The sequence below is a fragment of the Chionomys nivalis genome, chromosome 12 (genome assembly GCF_950005125.1).
Source record: "Chionomys nivalis chromosome 12, mChiNiv1.1, whole genome shotgun sequence".
Classification (NCBI taxonomy): Eukaryota; Metazoa; Chordata; class Mammalia; order Rodentia; family Cricetidae; genus Chionomys; species Chionomys nivalis.
The window spans coordinates 16,922,808-16,948,444 of NC_080097.1; the positions used below are offsets into that span (position 1 = coordinate 16,922,808).

General features: G+C 36.8%; 1 protein-coding gene across 13 annotated transcripts in view; it reads left to right on the top strand.

Annotated features, from left to right (window-relative positions):
- Positions 1–25,637, top strand: part of Mycbp2 (MYC binding protein 2) — a 237,284-nt gene that overhangs the window by 179,697 nt on the left and 31,950 nt on the right. For 10 of the 13 annotated variants that reach the window (XM_057786001.1, XM_057786003.1, XM_057786004.1 and 7 more), the window contains 10 exons: positions 8,013–9,656; positions 10,487–10,656; positions 11,456–11,700; positions 14,389–14,556; positions 17,522–17,679; positions 20,168–20,367; positions 21,146–21,295; positions 22,796–22,956; positions 23,900–24,056; positions 24,210–24,434. In XM_057786001.1, the coding sequence (XP_057641984.1) occupies positions 8,013–9,656; positions 10,487–10,656; positions 11,456–11,700; positions 14,389–14,556; positions 17,522–17,679; positions 20,168–20,367; positions 21,146–21,295; positions 22,796–22,956; positions 23,900–24,056; positions 24,210–24,434 (3,278 nt within the window). The remainder of the gene's footprint in view (positions 1–8,012; positions 9,657–10,486; positions 10,657–11,455; positions 11,701–14,388; positions 14,557–17,521; positions 17,680–20,167; positions 20,368–21,145; positions 21,296–22,795; positions 22,957–23,899; positions 24,057–24,209; positions 24,435–25,637) is intronic. The other 3 variants (XM_057786002.1, XM_057786005.1, XM_057786006.1) reach the window with 1 other exon arrangement.

The window sequence follows — 25,637 nt, forward strand, 5'->3', positions numbered from 1 at the left end:
GTGAAACCACAAGTTTTTAGTATGCTTTACTTACTAAAATATGGAGGTTTTACTATTTGCTTATCCTAAATACCCAATAATAACTTTAAAGCTTGGTTTTTGTGACAATAAGTAAAATGATCCGGAAACTTGATCCTTGGGATTCAAAGCAAAGAAAGAACTAATGACATGTTAATGAAAATCATGTTGTTTTAAGGGTAAATTTTATATTAAAGTGAGTATGATTCTCTGGATTAAAGACAAAGTGACACCCACAGAGGCATGGTGTTTGAGGGGACTTTTACATGGAACATTAAAAAAAAGCTAAAGATAGCATTAGCTTCAGGTGGGCACTGGAGAAAACCTTTGATTTTTTTTTATTGACTTTTTGTTACGTCACTGGTTAAGTATTTGGTTTTAAAAAAGGAAATACTGTTAAGAAATGAATCAGGTAATTGGTTGTTTCACCCATAGAGTTAAATTTTTTTAATCCTCATAATATATTTTATACTCATTAAGTGTCTTTTTTCCCCATTAACCTTGTCCTTCGTGGACAAAAACGACCTTGCTCTAGTCACAGTCTAATGTCTTCAGTCATTAACAGTATTCTTCAGACTTCTTATTTCCTCTGAATGACACGTGGTTGGAGGCAGACTCTAAAAAGAAATCTCACACTAGCTCAGAATTGAGTATAATAAAGGGTTATTTAGGGGTGGCCTCACAGATCACAGTCCTCTGATCGAATGGGGAAATAGCAACCAAATCCCCACAGAAGGAAGAGAAGCCTACATCAGCATTTGTAGTATAAGAGGTCACGCCCAAGTAGGCGGGCAACTTAAAGCCTAGTGGCTGTAGGAATTCCTACCACACCTTCTGATCAAGATACTTATACATTGTTTACATTTTGAGGTCATTGTCCTCATTTGTTGGACATTTTGGAAGTTGCTTAATTGCACTTCCTGCTTACTCAAGTTAATATTATTTCCCTTCTCTGGTCTTCAATGGGGTTGAAGACTAGATAGTTGTAGTTACTTTGCTCTCATGACTTTGCATTGTTTATTTATAATACAAGACTTAAACTCCTTAGGATAATTATTGAAGCATTTATCACATGTTTCTTGCTTGATATTGTTTGTGCTGGTTGTAATTCTAATTTTTATACCAGATTTATTTTGTTCTTATTGTATATAATTTTGAATTAGGCTTAGAACTTTCTTATTTAAACAAAAGGAGGAGGTGCTGTAGGAATTCCTACAGCCAGTAGCCTTTAAGTTACCGCCCACTTGGGCGTGGCTTCTAGAACTATATAGGCCCATATAAGTGCCCTCTCTTCCATCTCCGGGATTCAGTTGCTGTTTCTAGTTTGAGCAGAGGACTGTGATCTGTGAGTCTACCCCTAAATAAATAACCCTTTATTATATCAGTTCTGAGTGTTTCATTTTAGTGTCCGTCTTCACATGGTCATCAGCCAGAGGATGTCACAGGACAGGGCGGTGGTGGCGCATGCCTTCAGTCCCAAGATTAGGGAGGCAGAGGCAGGTGAATCTCTGTGAATTCAAGGCCAGCCTGGTCTACAAGAGCTAGTTGGACAGGCACCAAAGCTACGGAGAAAACTTGTCTCCCCTCCCCCCAAAAAAGGAAGTTTTACAGGGGTTTTACAAGGGAATTTCTGGTTAATAGGTATTCTTTGGCTTTCTCACCCTGCCCCTTTTTCCTGATAAGACTGTTTCTTCCTGAGCTACTGGGAGTTCTCTGGTTTGTGTGAGCTTTGACAGTCCTTGAACTTTGCACTCCTCCTAGAAGCATATTCATTTGCCTGTTGAATATGTTCTCTTGCTGACTACTCTTTTCTAGTCTTCTTCTTGTATCCTTCCCACAAGTATCCATGGTTTTGCACCTGTGGGTCCAGCTCCCTAGGTGGTCTTATCTAGTGCTGGACTGATAGCAGCATTATATGCTGACACCCAAGTTTCTTGATACCTAGCTTTATGTTTTCTTCTGTTTCAGCTTTCACACAACACAAGTGCCCTAAGAGTGAGGACTTTTTTTCATCATTGTCTTTTCCACGCCTAGACTAGTCACTGATACATAATACTCAGTATCTTTCACTGAGTTGTTTTGTCTTAATTTGTAAGTCATGCATTTTTAAAATCAGCTATATGAATAAATCAGTCAAAAATAACACTCATATTGTTATAGAAGGATAGGTTATATGTAGCTTATTTTCTTTATTAGGCATGTGTGTATATGTCTGTTGTTTGTATGTGCATATATGTGTGCAGATATACATGCCCAGCCAATTGTAGAGGCCAGAAGTCTTCGTGTGTGTCTTCTTCTGTGGCTTTGTTCCAGACAGGGTCTCTCACTGGATGGTTAGCTCACTGTTTCGTCTAGGCCAGCTGTTCAGTGATGCCCGGGGTCTTCCAGCCTCCATCTTCTCAGTGCTGGCCTTAAGGTGCTTGTTCCCACATCTAGCTTCTGCGCTGGTGCTGGGGATGCAAAGTCAGGGTCCCTGACTGCATAGCAGCACACCCACTGGACCATTTCCCTAGCCCCTCGAGAGTTTGATTTTTAAAAATGTTTTTAAAAGTTGTCAAAGTTTATTTCAGAGCTACTGATTAATTTTAATTGCCATGGTTGAAATGTGATGTGGGGGGGGGGGTGGACAGGAATTCAGATTCTGCTTAGCTTCTGCTTTAAAGTTTATATGATTTAATATTACATACACATTCAGTTTTGCATGAAAAATCGGTAATATGTCTAACATTTCCCAATGAGTTTTAAATTGCTTTATTTGTGTTGTGAGACTTGCCAACAATATTTTAGATCTTAGATAAAAGATCTATACAACAAATGCTATGCACTAGGGTTGGCCTTCAGAAAAGTAGCAAATGCAGACTTCAAAATGGGGCCATTTTGAGATCTGTACTTGGGAAATCATAATAATGAATCTGTTCAGACCCAGAAGGCAACAGTTAAACTACAAATAACATTTCTTTCTCTACCACCATTTTTTCTATGTATAAACCCTTATTTACAGGTAAACAAGCACAGAAACTTAAGAAACTAAAGCATTACTAGTCTAAATAGAAATACTCAAATTTGATCTCGGAGATCTATAAGCCTTACTAATAACACATTTGGATATACTATACATACAGTTCATCTAAACACATTAATTTGACCTCTGTTTGAAATCTAAGCTTTATATAAACCTTTTGAAAATCTTAGGATAGTTTTAAGTAAGTATATAATTGCAGACCGTTTGAAATGCTTTGTTTTTGCTTGTGTTCTCTGTAAGCTTTTTTTCCATTGAATCTGTGCCGCTTCTTTGCCAATGTTTTCCACTGTAGAATCTCCATCTCGCAACTTTGCTTCTCGTGAGCGCATTTACAAAACTTTTGGTGTAGCTGGGCCTGCCTCTGCTCTCTCATCTCTGTCTCACAAACTGAAGGGTGGGTATGCATGCATCTGTGAGTGGGCCATTGCTAGGAAGTTTCATCTCAGCTCAGTCATCTTCATCCCATTCCATTTTTAAAATTAAGGTTTATCATTTTATTTAGAAACTTATGTGTTTGAAGTTATTTATGATGTACCTATTCATTTTATATTATAAGCTATCCTATTATGCATGTTTATCATATTTGTGGTTACAGGTATCATTCTTGTTAGCCTTTAAAGACTAGCCTTTTATAAGGTCTTGTTAAATAGGAATATGACCCACAAGCTGGTATGTGCGAATTATAAAGCACGTGGGTAAATAAAGTAGCATATATACAAAGCTTGATCTTAAACTTGTGTTACTGTATGTGGCCTGAATACATTATACCATTCTAGTTTTTATATAAATATTTTGAAAATTAAGTTAAAACCTTTTTTAAAATTTGATTATTAAGGAATAACATATATGCACATGTGTGTATATGCACTAACCCCTTTAAACCATGAATTTTTCTTACAGTATTCTTATAGTGACTTGCTTTTAATAGTTTAAATTTAGAAATGTTAAATGACTAATAGATACATTTTCTAAATATTTGAAAATGTCCATTTGGTTCCTTAGAGTACTACAAATGTTTACTCAAATATGTTTACCATAAAGTGATCTTTAATTAAAAGTAAGGCCACTTACTGCCAAGTGTGGCACCCTGTGTTCCATCCCTGGATCCCTCATAATGGAAGGACAGAACCAAGTCCCACAAACTGTCTTTTGACATCCAAACTCATACACACACACACACACACATACACATACACACAGATGAATAAGTGTGAAACAAAAATTTTAAGAAAAAAGTAAACATATAAATAGTAAATATAAAGTACAGTTAATAGGATTAGAAAACAGATCCATAGATGCTATATTATTTGTCTTATTAGGTTATATAACCAAATATATGCAACATGTTGTGACATATCATATTACAATAGTATTCTTTGTGTTTTATTCATGTATGGTATCATATGCCCTGACAAATTTGTCTAAGAAAAATCATGTTAATGATTTAGTGAATAAATCCTTTCCATTTAACATGTTCATTAATATTTAATTTATTTGACTCCACATTTTATAGCCCATTCTTCTTAATGATTCCTTAGAGGTTAGAAATTTTTGCTTACTGCTTAAATTTACATATTGTAAATATAATTATTAAGCCAAACTATGTTCTGCATTTGAAAGTATGTGTTCAATAATTTTAATAAAATATTTATTTTTATTGTTATTTGGGGACATCCACATGATAATTTTTAGTAACGCTTAATACATGCTACTAAAGTATTTGAAAGTTCTATGAGAACTGTAAACAAAAATTAGGTTACACATTTACTGCTCTTAACATTCTTCTGAAAATAATATTTTTAAATGTTTTGAAGACATATGTCCTTCAAAAGGATTTAGTTATGATTTGATAAATACATCTTAGAAATTTCCTGTCATTACTTATACACTTGAATTCCATCAGTTTCTTAGCTGTTGTTAGTTACAGATCTTAAGAAAATGTAATCTCTACTAGAGACACAGAAGTAGAGCATATAGATGTTTTTGGTTTCTAACCCTCTCACTACAGCATATGCACATCCAGGACAAGTGATGTTCCCAACACTTGACAGATTGTATTGTTATAACCTACTACAGTGTGTGTGTGCATTGTAGAGCAGTCCCAGCACTGTGCATGCGTGTGCTCCTGGATAGATGTACTCACCATACCATGTAAGTCAGCCCTTAGGACACACCCAGAGCTTCTGTGGTTAAGGTTGCCAGAGCCCTTCTAATTAAATAGGAATCCTAAAATAAGTTGGTATTTTCTCTGAATTAGAAAATTCAATTAAAATGTAATTTTTGAAATAAGGTTTTGAAATATAAGATATAGTACTTTTTTAAAAAGATTTGTTTGTTTGTTTATTTATTTATTATGTATACAGTGTTCTGTCTGCATGTGTGCCTACGGACCAGAAGAGGGCATCAGATCTCATTATAGAGGTTTGTGAGCCACCATGTGGTTGCTGGGAATTGAACTCTTGATCTCTGAAAGAATAGTCAGTGCTCTTAACCTCTGAGCCATCTCTCCAGTCCAATATAGCACTTATTTATCTTGATTCCTTAAATTAAGTGCAATGTGGGTGATCTTAAAACTTCCAACTCTTAGTTGAAAAATAGCAACAACAACAAAGTCCCAATAACCCAAACATAGCAAACTTGAAATTGGATAGGAGTAGGCTGATGTTAATTCTACCAAACACAATATATTTGCTTATAAAACTCGCTTTGCACTATTGTTAGGTCAGGAAGGAGCAGCAGCCTTTGGAGCATCTTGGAAGACTGTGGGAGCACTTGCTTGTCAAACATTCACCTGGTTACCTTGTTCTCCCAGTTAGCTTTGATACGTTCTGTTTTTCTGATTTCTATTTACAAAGGTATTCTAATCTCAAAATGTAGTTTGAAAACATAATAAAATTAACACAAAGGGCCAATACCAAAATAAAGGAGGGAGGAAGAAAGAGAGAGACCAACCTCCATGTTTAAGAAAGAAAATTTACAATGGAATAGTAAAGCATTACAATAGTGTTCACAAAACCTGTATTCTTTCACAGAGCCAGAACTGTTTGCTAAATAGTGGATGTTGCAGCTGAAACAAACGTCCAATGTAGTGCGGTGCTGTGCACTCCATAGTGCGGTGTGCTGTGCGGTGCTGTGCACTCCACAGTGCGGTGCTGTGCACTCCACAGTGCGGTGCTGTGCACTCCATGGGTGTTACACCCACTTATTTCACTACAGGAACTCATTTCACTACAGGAGTGTGACTCCTGTCACCTCTCCATAATAATAAGAGTAGATCCTCACAGAGTCAGAATGTGTTGGAATAATAGAAGGGAAAAAAATCAAGAAAATGAGTATATATTGTTTATCCAACCAACTGTTTGACCCAATACCATATTCTAAGACCTTAGCCCTGTATCAGTGAAGGATAAAAGACACAGACCAATTCTCTAACAGGCCCTGCTCTGACATGCGGATGGCTCCCGTGTTACTACACTTTCCTACATTACTCACACCTACTCACATCCCTTTTCTGGGTAAAGGAGAAGAGGCTGCATTTAAGTCCCAGGTAGCAAACTCAGTTTCCTAGAACCTCTCTTCCAAAAGAATGTGATTGTCTAGCCATTTTTGTTTCTCATAACTTTTGAATCACTTGGATCAGATTTTCTTCTAAGGCAGTTTTTGCACTATAAACAACAGTGGTTTTGCTGTTGTTTGTGTTAAGAAGGAAAGGTAATATTAAGCCAAACCAGCAGCTAGGGCCAAAGCCTGACTGTTGCAGGAAAGAAGAGTTGAGGGAAGCCCAGACTACCCAAACCAGATGGTGTCCATGTAGATGTATCTAGCAATTTGCCTTAGAACAAGATTTGTCTTTCTGTTTTCTCTAGATGTGAATAGCCCAGTTGAGACTTGTAGTAATCACTGTGAAGATACTATGGTTTCTTTTATGTGCAGGGCCTTCAGCTCCAGCTAAGCTTACTGAGATCGTAAAATGGAACTGTTTATAAGTAACAAAGCACTGAACTTCCATGGCAACACACAAATAGCTTTAGGGTTTAGTTCTTTACTGTGCCATTCTAATCAAAACATGAAATGAAGATGTCTCCTCTACAAGCTCTTTACTAGCCTAACGTATTTGTTTTACAATTGAATATTATAGTTAAAGAAATGAAGTTTCTTTGTTCAATGAGACCTCTGTATAGATAGAAACTTCTATCCTGCCTGATCCTGCAACCATTCCGTCCGAACAAAACACATAGAGGTTTATATTAATTATAAGCTGGTTAGCCTGTTAGCTCAGGCTTGTTATTAACTAGCTCTTACAACTTAAATAACCCATAATTCTTATCTGTGCTTTGCCATGTGACTTGGCACCTTACTCAGTGGGGCATTCTCATCTTGCTTCCTCTGCATCTGGCTGGTGATTGTAGACTGAGCCTTTCCTCTTCCCAGAATTCTTCTAGTCTAGTTGCCCCACATATACTTCCTGCCTACCTACTGACCAATCAGCATTTTATTAAACCAATACAAGAGACAAATATTTACAGTGTACAAGAGCATCATCCCACACCTATACATACCATTAAAGTATGCCAAGTTTCACTCTCCTGAATATCTGAACTTGATTATTTCATATGGAGAATTTTTTTTTAGTTTTTAAAGTTGTTTTTCTCTTTTTCATTTCTTGATGAATTTAAATTATAATTAGTTATAAAAGGATTGTGGATTGTATATATCACTAATAGTTCATCTGGGGGATAGGTACTCCTTATTCAACCTGTTTTGCATCTATAAACATACATATATTATATTGTGTGTGTTATGATATTGTATAAATTTTATTATGAAATACATTTCTTATTTTATTATTAACATGTTTTGTATATGATAAGTAATGTAGATTTTGTAGTTGTTTTTATTTTAGTGTTTAGTGATTAAATTATCATTAAGTTGCATTTTATTAACAAGTTTCACTGTGAAATGGATCATACAGGTGATAGAGGAACTGTCTCAACATCTTCAAGACCAGCCTCTACATCAGGAAAATCAGAGCTGCCCTCTAAACACAGCAGATCGATTAAACCTGATGGGCGCATGAGCCGGACTACTGCTGATCAGAAGAAGCCGAGGGGGACAGAAAGTTTATCTGCTAGTGAATCCCTTATGTTAAAATCTGATGCTGCGAAGCTGAGGTCAGATTCCCATAGTAGGTCACTGTCCCCTAACCATAACACCTTGCAGACATTGAAGTCTGATGGGAGGATATCTTCTAGCTTCAGATCTGAATCCCCAGGACCAGGGTCTAGGTCCTCATCTCCTAAGCCAAAGACTATCCCAGCTAACAGGTCTAGCCCATCTGGTGCTGGTTCTCCACGCTCCTCTTCACCGCAGGATAAAAATCTACCTCAGAAAAGCACAGCTCCTGCTAAGACAAAGCTGGACCCTCCTCGGGAACGTTCCAAGTCAGACTCCTACACACTTGATCCAGATACCCTCCGGAAGAAGAAAATGCCCCTCACAGAACCATTAAGAGGGCGATCCACATCACCAAAACCAAAACCACTACCAAAGGATCCAAAAGACTCCCCAGGATCTGAAAACAGAGCCCCTTCTCCCCATGTGGTACAGGAAAACCTCCACAGTGAGGTAGTTGAAGTCTGTACTTCAAGTACTTTAAAAACAAACAGCGTCACCGACAGCAGTTGTGATGAAAGCAGTGAATTTAAGAGTGTGGATGAAAGTTCAAGTAAAGTGCACTTCAGCATAGGAAAAGCACCCCTGAAAGATGAACAGGAAATGAGAGCATCCCCCAAGGTCAGTCGGAAATGTGCTAATAGACACACCAGGCCCAAAAAAGAAAAATCTAATTTCCTTTTCAAAGGTGATGGGGCCAAATCTCTAGAGCCAGCCAAGCAAGCCATGTCTCCATCTGTGGCTGAGTGTGCCAGAGCCGTCTTCGCCTCTTTTCTGTGGCATGAAGGCATAGTACATGATGCAATGGCATGCTCTTCCTTCCTGAAATTTAATCCTGAACTTTCCAAAGAACATGCTCCTATAAGAAGCAGTTTGAGTAGCCAGCCACCCACAGAGGAAAAGGAAATAAAGTTGAAAAATAGACATTCTTTGGAAATATCATCTGCTCTAAATATGTTTAACATTGCACCTCATGGACCAGATATATCTAAGATGGGTAGTATCAACAAAAATAAGGTCTTATCCATGCTTAAGGAACCACCTCTACATGAAAAATGTGAGGATGGGAAATCCGAAGCCACTTTTGACATGTCCGTGCACCATACAATGAAGTCGAAGTCTCCGCTTCCCTTAACGTTACAGCATTTAGTGGCTTTCTGGGAAGATATCTCTTTGGCTACAATCAAAGCTGCTTCCCAGAATATGATTTTTCCAAGTCCAGGTTCCTGTGCAGTCCTTAAAAAGAAAGAGTGTGAGAAGGAGAATAAGAAAACAAAAAAGGAAAAAAAGAAAAAAGAAAAGACAGAAATTCGGCCAAGGGGCAATTTGTTTGGCGAAATGGCCCAGCTGGCAGTAGGAGGACCAGAAAAGGATACTATCTGTGAGCTGTGTGGGGAGTCACATCCATACCCCGTGACCTATCACATGAGACAAGCGCACCCAGGTAAGAAATGTAGTTGTGTATGTATGTGCTCTAGTTGAGTAATCTAGACCACTTTCATTTGAATCATATCAAAGTATAGGGAAACAGTTGCCCAAAATTATAGCATCTTACATCATAGACTGCCATGAATAGTTTATTTAAGGAGATAGAGAAATTCTCATAATACCATGATCAAGAAATTTAATATTATTTCATTGAAGTATATATAACAAATTTTGAAATTTAAGAATTTTATGTTACCCAAAGTATGACATGATGGTTTTACACAATGACATGTCTAAATAAGAGGGCACACTTCCATCCCTTCTAAATCAGAAGGTCTAATTTAGAACCCTGTTTTAAAGTTATCAGTTAAATGGATTATACAGAATGTGATGGGAGATTTTCCTATATAGGTCTTATTAGTTTTATCAGAAGACTAGATGTTAGGTAAATATTTTCAAATATTAATATCCTAAAAATTACTTCAAGTATCAATATTTTCTTTCCTTTTCATATATGGTATTGCAGATATTTGATTTCTGAAATATTCAGTCTTTTATATGTGTATATTTTATTGACATCCTTAAATCTGTAGGTACTCATATTCCCTGTTTCTTTAATATGCTCTCCAAAAATAGAATATCTCAAACATTTTGAGCATCTTTTAATTGATAGATTTAAAAAAAAAAAAATCAAGCATGCTGCATTTTCTAAAGTACTAGCTTTTTAAAAAATTACAAAGTTGCTTCAGGAATTTGCTTACTTTGGAAAGATGCATCTATTGTTGGTATATACGTAGTAAGGACTACATTCAGAATGTTAAATACATGTCTTATGTTTGTTTCAAGGTTGTGGCCGATACGCTGGCGGACAAGGGTACAATAGCATTGGGCATTTTTGTGGAGGCTGGGCTGGTAACTGTGGTGATGGGGGAATGGGAGGAAGCACTTGGTACCTCGTATGTGACCGCTGTAGAGAAAAATACCTCCGTGAGAAGCAGGCTGCTGCAAGGGAGAAGGTATTTTTTATTCCATTCAAGTTATATATGTCATGATATGGATGTAACTTATAGGAATATATAATCATCATTACATTAGTTAATTTCATGCCATTGATATTAAAATTCAGTTTGTATAACAAATAAAATACAAATTCAATAGTCGTTAAGAAAACTGGTTTTGATTTAAAAATAAGTTATAACTTGGTACAAATGCTTTGTTGACAAATGCTGACAAATGTTTGTGATGTTATTCTTTATTATTGCCTCCTGCACTACACATGTAGAAAAGTTTCACGCTTCTTCCTTGTCTCTTTTGCCTTGCTACTCTTTCTCTCTTGTCTTTTCCTTATACCCAGCCACATCATAGGACTCTTGGAAATTTGAGGTCATTCGTCCTAGTGACAAACCAAGGCAGAGACTTCTGCTAAAGCTTCCTCATACAAGTTCCCCATTGCTGGGTTTTTATTGTTTGTTTCAGCAATCACTATCGCTGTTTAAAAATGTCTTTTCGGGGCTGGAGAGATGGCTCAGTGGTTAAGAGCATTGCCTGCTTTTCCAAAGGTCCTGAGTTCAATTCCCAGCAACCACATGGTGGCTTACAACCATCTGTAAAGAGGTCTGGCGCCCTCTTCTGGCCTTCAGGCATATACACAGACAGAATATTGTATACATAATAAATAAATAAATATTAAAAAAAATAAATAAAAAATAAAAATGTCTTTTCATTTCTTTTTTTTTTCCTAGAAACAGCAAAAGTTAAGAAATTATTTCTTTAAATACAAGCAGGAAACAGTCACTTCAATTCTTTCTTTGCCAGGTCAAACAATCTAGAAGAAAACCAATGCAAGTAAAGACTCCTCGTGCCTTGCCCACCATGGAAGCACACCAAGTGATCAAAGCCAATGCCCTCTTCCTGCTGTCCCTGAGCAGTGCAGCAGAACCAAGTATCTTGTGTTACCATCCTGCAAAGCCATTCCAGTCTCAGCTGCCCATTGTGAAAGAAGGAGTTTCTGAGGACCTTCCTGTAAAAATGCCTTGTCTCTACTTGCAGACATTAGCTAGGTAATAAGACTGTTTTTTGTTTGTAATTGCCTTTGGATTTGCAGTTTCTGATGATTACTATCATACTATAAAATGGTCCAAACTTGCTCTGCACACCCGCAGTGTTGCAGACAGTGTACAGGAAACAAACATTCAGAACTTGCTTTCTCTGTTGCCCTGGCTGACACGACTGGGAGTGCAGTGCACTTTTATGCCAGTGGGCACTTGGTCAGTTTGTTCTGTTACTGTTAATACAAACCATATCCTAGGGAGTAAGACTTGCATTTTTCAGTCTCAGTCTGTTAGGCAGAAATGCTGAAGAGGAAAGAAACTGATGTTTCCTGTAGAAGTCTTTTCTTTATTCATTCTATTTACATTTAAACAAGTGCCAGCTGAGTACCAAGGACACTGAAAAGAATACATAAAGTCCTGACTATACTCAACAGTGGTGGGTAGATAGACACGTCATTCAAACCTTCACAGTGTCATGTTAAGTGTATTCAAATTGAAGTATTATAGGATGCTGAGAGAACTGATAGAGTACTTGAGTCTTCCTAAGCAACTTATGAAACACTTCTCCTAGCAAGGGTCAGATGTAACTGGAGGTTACTCTCCCACCCACCAGTTACCAAGTAACCACTCTGTGGCTTCATGTTAATTATAAATGTTTGGCCAGTGGCTCAGGCTTATTACTAGCTAGCGCTTACATTTAAATTAGCCCATTTGTGTTCATCTGTCTATCACCACATGGCTTACCAGTGATGTTCTGGCATGTTGTTCCTGGGGGCTGGGTGGTATCTACCAAACTCCACCCTTCTCCTGTATCTCTGCTTGGATTTCCTGCCTGGCTCTATTTTGTCTGGCTATAGGCCAAATCAGCTCCTTTATTATCCAGTGGTAATAAAGCACATTCACAGCATATAGAGGGGCACCCTACATCAGTCAGATGTTTACCTAAGTTTTGCAGGATTGATAAATAGAAATCCATAGGGCAAGTGAGGGAGGGAAACAATTTCTAGCAGAGTAGACTGCAGTGAGAGCTCATTCTATTTTACTGCTCGAAATGGCTATCTGGGTAACGTGGGACTCTGTAGCTCATGCTGATTCCCCTGTAACAAGAGGCAATGAAGGAAGAATTTTAAATGGGGAATTAGTCAATGGTTTGGAATGTGAAAACTAATACAGAAATTGCACAAAGGATTTAATTCAAGATGGAAAAATGCTTGTTGATGGTGTACTCTTCTACTCCACTGGACTTGGACTGTGCAGCATGCACTTTCTTGGTTGCATACTAACCCTAAAAAATAGTCTTTCAAATTCCAAAGTTAGATTTTTTTTTTCCACTCACTGATAAATGAAGTTCTAGATATTGCCGGCTTTTGTGGCTTGCCAGTCATTCTATTAAAAAGTGTCTTTTTTGGGGGGGGGGATTTAAACTTAATACATAGCTTTTATTAATTTACCAGGAACCATTAGTTAGGATGTCAAAGAGCATACTTACAATTAAAATGTTATAGAATTGTGGTATCTTTAATAAACAGTAGATGATGAATTCTCCATTAATCTTCCAAGCATGGGACAACACTTCTACAAAGAATAATTTTGAGTATACTGATTTTTATTGCAAGTTTTCTGTACAGAACAGTATCAGTCTTAGTTGATAACATCTCTGATTAGCTCTTCCAACTCAAAAAGTGTCTTTTTATGGCAAAGTTATGTGACTTTAAAATTGTTCATACCCATTAAAATAGGACAAATTGAAATGGAAAGGCAAATGTGAAACATTCAAGATGTGGAAGAAAGCATCAGACATGCCACATACAAACATATCATGAGCTATCTTAGGTTAACAATATTTTGTTCTGGTTTGAAAAGAATGAATCAAGGTGGGCTAATGAGATGGTTCAGTAGATAAGGTTGCTTGCCACCAGGCCTAACAAGAGCGGAGTTCAAAGTCTTAGTCCCACATGGTAGAAAAAGTAAAGCAATTTTGACTACCACATATGTTGTCTCCTGACCTTCACACATGTACCTTAGCATGCATTCATAACCTCCACACACACACATACAATAAATAAAGAAATGTAATGTCAAATGGGAATCAAATTGTAAAACATGGGAAGAAAAAAAAAAGTACCAGCATGGCATATCTAAGGAGGTTTCATTCTTAGCTCTCTGGGGAATGGATACACACACCCTTACCCAAGGAATATCTTACAGTTATGTTTTTTAAAATTTGACATACGTATATTCCTACCAAGAAAGCAAATGTTTCAGCAATTCACCAAAAAGTGATACCAGCCTGGACTATGACAATGATGATATAAAATGAGAAGAGAGAATGGTGTAAAAGGAGGCTTGTTATCATAGCCCTGTGTGACTAGTGATGTTTCAGACCTAAGTCTGGTCTGACACAGATATTCTCACCTAAGCACCTAGATAGTCTGTGGGATCGTTCACCAAGAACTGAAAGGTGGAAATGTTCTCAAAAGAAAAGAAAATGAGTTCCATTTGAGTTTGGGATGTATGTGGTACAGAGAAAGTAATATTAGACTTTTATTTCTACTAGTCTGTTTCTGTGATTATTTAATATTTCCCCCTACTTGTAGATCTGCATGTACTGCTTTGCCGTTTTTAAAGGAGATTTAAAATGCAGAGGATCTATATTACCATTGTACTCTTAAGATTCTTGGGTTTAATTTAATGCAGGCACCATCATGAAAATTTTGTGGGCTATCAAGATGACAACCTATTCCAGGATGAAATGAGATATCTGCGTTCAACATCTGTCCCTGCCCCATACATATCAGTAACTCCTGATGCAAGTCCCAATGTATTTGAAGAGCCAGAGAGCAATATGAAGTCTATGCCACCAAGGTACTTTAGTTCTGTCTTTCTGAGTGGCAAGTGTTTGGTAAAGAAAGGCTGAACTATAAAAGAATATTCTTGTAGTTCTTTTGAACAGCTTTCTGTCTCAGGAGGAACATTGAATCAGCTGTGCTAACTATTAGAGAGATATGAAAAAGTGTGTATATATGAACAGAGTTCTTGATGGGAGGCAGACAACTGGGAGAGAAAAGATCAACCAATGATACAATGAAAAGATTATATTGAAGCCTATAATTTTGAGTGATACATTAAGTCAGAGGAGGGAAAGTTGACTTTGAGGCAGCACTTAGACCCATGGTAGAAATGGCTCAGAGCATGAATCACAAATCTTAAGCCTCTTGGATCATTGTTTACTGTACCTTCTCAATTAACTCTATCATTAGCACCAGACAGACAGCTTCCTGAAAAATGAAGGATTCAGGTTAGCATATTGCACAGAGAAACTTGACTACCTCTGGAACTTTGAGAGGAAAAGCATGACAGAAATGCCAGAGTAGCACGGTGTCATTTAAGAAGCTGATAATGTATTAATAAATTGAAGCTAGATGTGTAGAATTGGAGTGCACTGGCAGCAGTCATGAAGAAAATCGCTGAAGGAGCTATTTTGTGTGAAACAAATCAGTGTGACTTGACTGGATGGACAAAGCTGAGCTTAGATGGCACCTGAACTTCAGGAACTGTGGACATGTTACTTTTCACAAGAACAACAAATGTGAACCTGTATCATTGGAAAGGAAGAGCGTTGCTGTAGAGCGAGAACATGTTTACTCAGATAGGTCATTGTTCTGTACTGTATGGTCATAGCAGACACTGAACTGATAGGTGCATTGTTAGCTATACTAGGGCATACAAAGCCCAGTATGTGCCATCTCTACAGCCACAGCTGCGTGCGGCTAAGATCCCAGGGACTGCTTCCACACAGCTATCTCTGCCTTACCATGTAAAGTAAAGCCTTGTATTTTCTCTGGGAGGAATAACATGTGTATCAAGTATGGCTGGGAAAGAAAATCCACACTACTGTATCAGAGGAAGCTGGGAAACAAAACAGTTTACTCGCTGAAATGAAGTCACTGGCTTATCATATAAGAAGTAAAACCATCTGGAATAAAATTTACCTGAAGGAAGAGAAGAAAATTCCTCTAAGTAATTTATAATAGAAAAAGATAATTATGACATAAATTTAATAAAAACAAAAGCTCAAATGTGGAAATCAGATAAGAACCCAGATGAAGTAAAAAGATAAATTGTGGAGCTACAGTGACAGACCAGATGTCAAACCAACACTATCCTAAAACTAAGAAATTAGTTAGAAATGTATAGAACCACTACATTATGAACAAAGGAAAAACTTGTGACAGTTACAGTGAGGTGTATAAATAAAGATATTAAGTTACTAAAACTCAGAACAAACAACAAAAGTAGAAATATTTCAAGTATTTGAGCAAGAAAAACAAATCATCTTTAAAAAGGAAAGTTAGGTAGAAATCAAACCTTTTATAATAATTTTTGGATCAGAAAAAAAAACATTAAATGTTTTCTGAAGTATTAAACCAAATAAAGTATTACCCAAGAAGGGTATCTAATGTCACATATTTGAAGCAGACATACTTGAAAACAAAAAACTGATAACATTAATACATATGTGGCTGTAGTCTGTTGTTTTTAAATTGGTTCTATTACAAACCCAAGATGATTAAAAAACTAAGATCAAATAATTAATGAAAACCTTGTTTAAAAGACTCTCTCTCCCCTGCCCCCTACTCCCTCTCAAATTCATCACCCCTTCTTTAATTATTATTGTTTATCATTTTTATATATGTATACATACATGCATACATACGCATCCCACCTGAGTCCATTTAATGTTACTTATATGTATATATATTTAAGGATGATCATTTAGGATTAATTTAAACTTCATCTCCATGAAAGTTAAATCTTGAAAAGATCAAACCTTGAAAAGACTGTTTCTCCCTCTCCCAGCAGCCACTGATAGCCTACAGCTGTTCATTACCTTGAAGGTAGCCCACAGCTGTCCAGTTGTCTCAAAGCCTGCTTGGTAGGAGGGTATTCATGCTGGTACTGTAAAACTACCCAACCACCTGTGACTGAAGAGATCATGGGTTCTACAGGAGAACCCCCTTTTCTAAACCAGTATATTTTCTAACTGTATTCTAAAGACTTATTCTTAAGTATAACTCTCACCTTTTATTACACTCTGGTATAGCCATATGGACTTTTGACAGCACACCTTCCCAAGAGTGTAAAACCTAACAGAATACTCAAGTATCCAAATAACGAATGAAGGTTCATTTTATTTTTTATTTATGTTTACTTTATATATCATTTTTCTGTATTTTCTGTATTTAGTATTATTCCTGCCTGTTTTTTTTTCCCTTGAATATCTTCAAACATTGAATTTTAAGTTAGGAGGCTGGGGAGGTGGCTCAACTGTTAAGAGCACTGGCTGCTCTTGCAGAGAACCAGATCCAGTTCCCAGCACCCACAGTGTAGCCACAACTGTCTGTAGCTCCAGTGCTAGTAAATCTCCCACTCTCTTCTGGCCTCTGTAGACACAAAGCATACACATGATGTATATACAGGCAGGCCAAATATTCATATACATAAGAAAAATAATCTTTTAAAAGCAAAGAAGTCAGGACCTTTGATACCTTTTCTTTTTTACTTGAAATGCAAAGAATTTAAGAAAAATAAGTTTTAAGATACAGTTCTGGCATCAGTCAAAATGTCACATTGTTAGAAAAGATTACATTCCTCTTTTGAGATTTTATTCTATGTGTGAGTGTTTGCCTGGATGTATGTCTGTGTACCATATGTATTCTATGCTTGCGGAGCCCACATGGACTTTCAGTGTCCTGTTACAAAGTAAGCATAATGGCGCGTCACTTGCTCCATTCTCGTGAATGTTTACTGTGTTCTTTTGTGTCTGCAGTTTGGAAACCAGCCCCATAACCGATACTGACTTGGCTAAGAGGACTGTCTTCCAGCGGTCATACTCGGTTGTCGCTTCTGAATATGACAAGCAGCATTCCATTTTACCTGCACGAGTTAAAGCCATCCCTAGAAGAAGAGTTAACAGTGGAGACACTGGTAGATATAAAAATAGGAAAGAGCCTGACAGATCAGGCTGTCAAAAAATTTTTCTCTGCAGATAATTTGTAAAACGTAATACCTGACAGGAAAGCAGTGTATTGGTTTTTAGTTTGTGAGAGACTGTACTTTTATCTGAGCCAGTCATAAACACACCTACATTTTGTATCTCAGTGAGAAGAAATATTTAGATCAGTCAATTTTTATTCACTATATTGAATTTTAAAATCTTCACTTACTAGGTATCTAACCCCCACACACATATCGCTGTTATCATCCCATCCACCAGCCCTTGTAACAAGCAGATCCAAATGTGCTTCAGCATTTGGTTATTTCTCACCATCCACAGAAGCACATGACGCTTCCAGGCACCGTTACCTTGAATAGATAGAAAACCTCAGCGATATGAATAGCTCTTTTACGGGTTTCTTACTTTATGTAATCTGGAGTAATTGTATTTTATAAGAATTTTTTCATTTTATTTTTAGATACTTACTGTATTGCAGAGGCTTGCTTCAAACTTGCAGCTCTCTTGTCTCAGCTTTTCAAGTACATGGATTGAAGGAACATGTTACCATACTGGTTTATGTATTTTAATATTAAAGGTCACCAGAAAAAAAATATTACTGAGCACAGTGAAACAATTTGTAGGCTTATTCAATAAATATCTTCGGTTGGTATTGAGACGCTGCTTTAGTTTTAGTTCCTGTTTCTATGATAAAATAGCTTGACAGGGAGAAAGGTGCTTTTTATTTATTGGTTGATCAGGCTAGTCACATTTTTTCCACAGTCAAGAACAGAGAGCAGTGGATTAATCCGTGAATGCTAGTGTTCAGCTTTCTCTCTTGCCTTTTCCTTCAGACCTGGGCCTGGCCCAGTAAATGGTTCTGCTCACATTCAGTGTAGGCCTTTCCGTGGAAATTAAGTCACTTAAGGAAATTTCTTATTTGTTTTATTTTTTAAAAAGAAAACAAACTTTTTTCATTATACATACTAATCCAAGTTCTCACTCCCTTCCCTCCTCCCATTCCTTCCACATATTTCTCATCCCACCCCCATCCAATCCTCATATAGGGTAAGGCACATTGCTTTGTGGAAGGTCCAAGGCCCTCCCTACTCTATCTAGGCTGAGTAAGGTATCCTTCCAAAAAGAATAGGATCCCAAAAAGACAGTACAAGCAGTAGGGATAAATCCTGGTGCCACTGCCATGTAACTGTCAGCCACATTCAGAGGAACTAGTTTGGACCTATGCTTGTTCCTTCCCAGTCCAACTGGAGTTGGTGAGCTCCCATTAGCTCAGGTAAACTGTTTTTAGTGCGTGAACCCATCATGGTCTTGACCTCTTTGCTCATATTCTCACTCCTTCTGCTCTTCATCTGGGTTTGGGAGCTCAGTCCAGTGCTCCGATGGGGGTCTCTGCCTCTATTTCCATCACTTGCTGGATTAAGGTTTTATGATGACATTTAAGATATTCATCAGCCGGGCGGTGGTGACGCACGCCTTTAACCCCAGCACTCGGGAGGCAGAGGCAGGTGGATCTCTGGAGTTCGAGGCCAGCCTGGTCTACAAGAGCTAGTTCCGGGATGGGCACCAAAGCTACAGAGAAACCCTGTCTCGAAAAACCAAAACAAAAACAAAAAAAAACAAAAAAAAGATATTCATCAGTCTGATTACAGGGCAAAGCCAGTTTGGGACCCTCTCCTCTATTGTTTAGGGTCTTAGGAATTTCCCTATAGCTAGGTTTCTTGCTAATCCCATAATGGCTCCCTCAATCAAGATATCTCTTTCCTTGCTCTCATCTCTGTCCTTCCTCCATCTCCACTCAAGTTCTATGCCTTTAAGTTCTCCTTTTCTCCCCTTTTCCCATCTCTTCCCCTTCTAACCTCCCTTCTCCCTCAACCCCCATGCTCCCAACTTTGTCAGGCCATCTTGTCTATTTCGACTTCTCAGAAGGATCTATATATGTTTTTCTTAGGGTTCACCTTATTACTAGCTTCTCTAGGATCATGAACTATAGGCTCAATGTTTGTTTATAGTTAGTATCCACTTATGAGTGAGTACATGCCATATGGGAATACCCTCATGGAAGCCTAATCCAGACCATTCCCCATTGAGAGTCCCTTCCCAGGTGTTCTTGGATTGGATCAGTTGACAGTTAACACTAAACACTTTTGCTCGGTCTTTTGGGAAATGATGAACGTGAGGTGTAGATTTCATGCAGAATATAGCTAGTTAGCTATTACAGTGCTGTAGGAAGCATGAAATTTATTCAAGCCCTGATTCAAAACCTACCTGTTCAACATAATTCTGAGAGAAAGTAAGAATTACGTAGTTAGAGTTTCTTCCTTACCACTAATAGAAGTTGTTAGGATTTGGTTCGTGTGTGGAAACAAAGGATTATCATGCGAATAAGCTAGATATTTTCAATATTTAATACACTCGTTATATACTAGCTATGAAAATTACTAATTTTCTTTTCCGTTTTAGAAGTTGGGTCTTCCCTCTTGAGACATCCATCACCTGAACTTTCCCGGCTAATCTCAGCCCACAGCTCTCTTTCCAAAGGAGAGCGAAATTTCCAGTGGCCAGTTTTAGCTTTCGTTATACAGCATCATGATCTAGAAGGGCTTGAAATAGCAATGAAGCAGGCCTTGCGGAAGTCTGCTTGCCGAGTGTTTGCTATGGAGGTACAGTACAATAATAGAGTTATTTTATTTCTTGCACAAGTACATAGCATTCCTATTTAACATCGCCACTGTTTTAATCAATAAACACATTGGTCAGATTCAAGCCGTGGGCCTAATTTAAAAAGCGTGTCTAATCAAATAAAATTTTTAGGTTCATGAATAAATTAATTTAGAATTTTATATTTAATATGCTAAATCTTTATTTCTATACAACATTATTACTTGAATCTCAGGTTATCTTTTAAACCTTTTTTATATTTAGGACCTTTCACTAGAATGAAATGACATAATAATCATGTAAAGAAAATGAATGGGACTTTTGAGTTAAAAATTTACCAATAATAGCTTATCAGGCTTCCATTTTATGGAATAATAGTGATGCAGAGTCCCAAGACCTATATATGATAAATGTTTCTTCTTTTTAACATGAATGTAAGAGTAGTTTGTCACACTCACATTTATTGTTAGAAATAATATATTTAAGGAAATAGCTGTTTGTGTAAAACTTGTAAAATATTCTATAGTAGTTTTAAATGTGGGTTAGGAAAACATGCCTTGAACAAAATAAATTGATATTATAAAGAATTTTTATTGTATTTTGTAAATAGTATTTTCTTGTTGCTTTTTTGTTATTAAGACCAGAAATGACTCTTTCAAATTTAGTGTGTTTTCAGAAAAATGAGAACCAAGTTTTCTAGCATGTTTATCTCAATAATAATGATAGTAAACCTGCATTTTATCTCACATTTCCCTCTATCTTGCCCATTGGTTTACTCAGGCATTCAACTGGCTCCTCTGTAACGTCATCCAGACAACTTCTCTGCATGATATTCTCTGGCACTTTGTGGCAGCACTGACTCCTTCTCCAGTGGAATTGGAGGAAGATGAGGATGAAGAAAATAAAACAAACAAAGAAAACACAGAGCAAGTGAGTCTTTGTTCTTTTTCATTCCATATTTTCCTTTTTAATTATATATTTTATTCTTTGGAAGTTTATACATTTATATAATATATATTGACCTACCCATCTCCCATTACTTCCCTCCAACTACCTCCAGTGCCACCCCTCCACCTCCCTTCCTGCTTTATGCCCTCTTTGTTGTTGTTATTATTGTTAATAAAAACCAGAGTCCAATTAGCGCCTACCATATGTACATGGGTCTGTGACCATAACTCCTTGTATTTATAGAACCAAGTAGTATGTGTTCTGGTGGAATAGTATAATGTTTTACATGAAATCAGTGGCATTATTTGGCCTGAAAAAAAAAAAAAAACAGCAATACAATGACAGTATGAGCAAAGTGTTCATCATACTTGGTGAAAGTTTTTTGTCTGGCAAAGATGCCAACTAAGCTGGTTTCTCATTGACTGTCATTATCACAAAACAATCAAGAAGATGTATGTTACTGCAGTATTACAAACAGCATCACTATTATATAGGAACTAAAGCTGGAAAGATTCCCAGTCTAGCCTAGCAGTAAGTAGGATGAGTGTGGTGCCCCAAAAATAGAGAACACACTTTAGCAAGACAGTCAGTGTCTAAATGTAAAGCAAAAGTGAAAATAACTGGTTAATTAGGTTGAATGCCTCGCCTTGACTGAGTCTAGATGGGCTGCTAGAGAATAAAACATGTTTCAGAAGAAGATGATGTAACCTAGAACTTGTATGATGTTCTTAAATAGACATACAAAGTAGCAAAACCATGTCCGTATTTTACTTGGCTTGTTGACATAGTTCAAAAAATTTGATAAGTACTCATTAGCAACAGAATGAAGAAACAAGTGAACTCATGTTCACTGTGTGGTAACCGCCTTGTGGAAAAAAAATTGGCAAAACTTGTATAAACTCACGTTAAAAATTAGTAATTATATTTCTGTGAGCTTTTCTATGTGAATATGTGACTCACTATAGAGATTGTTTCAAAGAAAGGAAGAAAGGAAACAAGCAAGAAAGCAAGCGAAATGATTATTCTGCTGTAGACGGATGAGTAAACTGTGCTATTTTCATTCACGAGAATACAATCGACCAGAATACTGTATGTTGTGTACATAGATAATAAATAATGATCCCTGTTACAAATTGTCTGTTAGTGTGTAGTGTACATAAAAAGTCCTGTGAACTAGGAGTACCCAAACTTCTAGACTTGTATTATTTTTAATAGATAAACATATACACAAAATACATGTGTGTATAAATACATACATATACACATACAGATACATGCATACACACATGAATTAAATCTTCTAATGATATGCAAAGATACTATAGTTGATGTGTATATGGAATGTTCATTTGTTTGAAAATAGTACTTGTAACTTACTTTATCAATTTTCTCTCATAGAACTTATGTTTATTTAACTTTCTTTATAAAAATTGTTCTTTCCAGCATACAAACTGATAAGCTCATTTTCCATTTATAATTTAGGAGAAGGATACAAGAGTGTGTGAACATCCACTCTCAGATATAGTAATTGCAGGCGAAGCTGCACACCCTTTGCCACATACATTTCACCGTTTACTTCAGACCATCTCTGATCTCATGATGTCCCTCCCCAGTGGCAGTTCATTGCAGCAGATGGCCTTAAGGTAATTTTGCACCAAAATATTTTAATACAAAAAAGATTTTATGGAATATGCAAAATAGTAAATACTTGAAAGAAATTTTTAAATAGTATGATGCAAAGAATGGAAATAGCAGTTCTCCTTGGCTTATCTCAAGTTATAACCTTTTTTCTTTTTAGCTAGTATCTGTTTGCCCTTCTTAGTAACCCCAAATGATGCTGTAACCATCCTGCTCTCCTTTCTTTTTTTTATTTCACTGGGACCAAAAGAGAAAATATAAATGAAATCTCAGAAACCAAAACAAAACAGGGGCCATGGGGACTTGAAAGTAGATTCTAGATTCTAGTATATGAGACCAGTTAAAATCACCTTAAGTAATATCACATAATTTTAATTTGAAATTTGTTGAGAATTTGGCATAAATTGTTATTTTATATTGATTCAATGGACTGTAGACATAAATAAATGCTCCATGATATATATAGCAAACAAGCTGATGGAAAGATTGGGTTTCTCATATCCCTAATGATAAGGCCATTAGAAAACAGGTTTGATTTTTGGGTTTGTTTTTTTTTTTCGTTTTTGTTTTTTGGTCATCCTCATAAGTGTAAAAGGTGTTATACCCAGTAACTGTTACAGAATTACCACCCAGATAACATTGCAAAATCTGCTAGAGTGTCATAGTGCTGATCTTCACAGGAGACTCATTTCTGTTTGTGTGACCTTGACCTCCATAGCCCCCTTTTTTAATATTTAAAATAGATTTTCTTTAGAACTTACCTTTATTTCTCAAAACAAACAGAAAATGTTTCCATGATTTTATTCTCTGAAAATTTTCAGTGTTATTTTTTTACTAAAGCATGTACATTTTTCTTGATATATTTAATGCAAAATAAAGTAGCCTCTTTGAGAACGTTTAGATATTGCCTAGAAAATCATTATTTTGTATATTATTTATACGTTTTAGATGCTGGAGCCTCAAGTTCAAGCAGTCCGATCATCAGTTCCTCCACCAGAGCAATGTCTTCCATCACATTAACAATATTCTGTCTAAGTCCGACGATGGAGACAGTGAAGAGAGTTTCAGTATCAGCATACAGTCTGGCTTTGAAGCCATGAGCCAGGTCAGTCACTCATGTGTCTCTTCTAATAGTTAACAGTGGGGAATGTAGTAAGTGATTCATACACCATTTGATTACATTATTTACTGTTGAATGCTTGTTTTTAAATCATGAAAGATTTTTCATACTTTGAATGTTTACATTTCCTTCTGTTAGGAGTTATGTGTAGTTATGTGCTTAAAGGATTTGACCAGCATTGTTGACATAAAAACATCAAGCCGACCTGCCATGATTGGCAGTTTGACAGATGGCTCCACAGAAACCTTTTGGGAATCAGGAGATGAAGATAAAAACAAAACTAAGAACATCACTATCAACTGTGTAAAAGGAATTAATGCCCGTTATGTATCTGTTCATGTGGACAATTCCCGGGATCTTGGGGTAAGAGAGGGAATTTAATTTTTGATTTATTTGTTCTTTTATACTACGTACATACACATCCTCATTTCTGAGTTTACAAAAGAAGTGTATCTTTTGGGACTTCTCCAACCAAACATTTTTATATTCCTCAAATGTTTCTTAAACCTAAGAACGGATTTATATGGCTGGAAACACTGGGCTATAAATTCTAAAAGGAGATCTGATCACAAATATACCATGGCTACAACTGAACAAGAATAAGGTCTACCCTTGACTTTTCTACCTCTGTGTGCTTGTTTAAGCAATTTCATTGGCCTAGAATTTCCTTTATAATGTGTTCCCCAGATCCTAAGACTCAGTAGAGAAATCCTCTTTAAATGATAACGCTGACATAAAAATTACTCCCTTTTTTCCACTGGGTTTTTGGTTATTTTTGTTTTATTCTGTCTGTCTGTTTGCAGTACCGTAATGATCTGCTTTGACCCACAGTATACGTAGTTACCGGCTTCTTCCTCACGCCCTCAGTCATCAGGGCTAGAGGTGGATGGTCTCCACACTAATGTCAATAGCCATGATCTAGACTCTTCCCAGCCTAGTCTCTCTAATGGAGCATTCCAGCTGATTAAAGCATTCTTCCATAGAAGGCACTGGACAATAGAAAATAATCTTCTTTACTTGAGCCAGAAAACAGCATCAGCTGCTAGACTGCCTCTTTTGTCCTCGGTCTTGGGGAAGGAGACTTCTTCGAATTTTTACTTCAAAGTAGATGATTTCAGTGGATTTCTGTGAATTGTTGCTGATCTCCACCCATCCATTTGCATATTTATTTTCTTGAAAAAAATGAAAATAGTGGGGTTTATCTCAACTAACCTGGGTGTAAAGCCAACCACATTAGTTCCCTCTACAAGCCATTTACAGTAACCTACCATGCACACCAAGTGCCAGCTACTTAGTCCATGCTTCCCTGGTGACAAATAAGAAAAGGGTCCCAAGCTAACATAGCATAAGCTTATTTCCTCTTTAGAAGCAGGATTTTCCGATGGGTATAAGTAATTTATCTTACAAGAAAAAGTCAAGACATTTCTGACTAGCTTTTACTGCTCAGTACAAATTTATCTTTAACTCATAGTACATCTTACACCAGGACATACTTCCCCTCACAGTGATTATTACAATCAAATTGAATTTCTGTTTTTATTAAATAGAGAGAGTTATAACAATAAT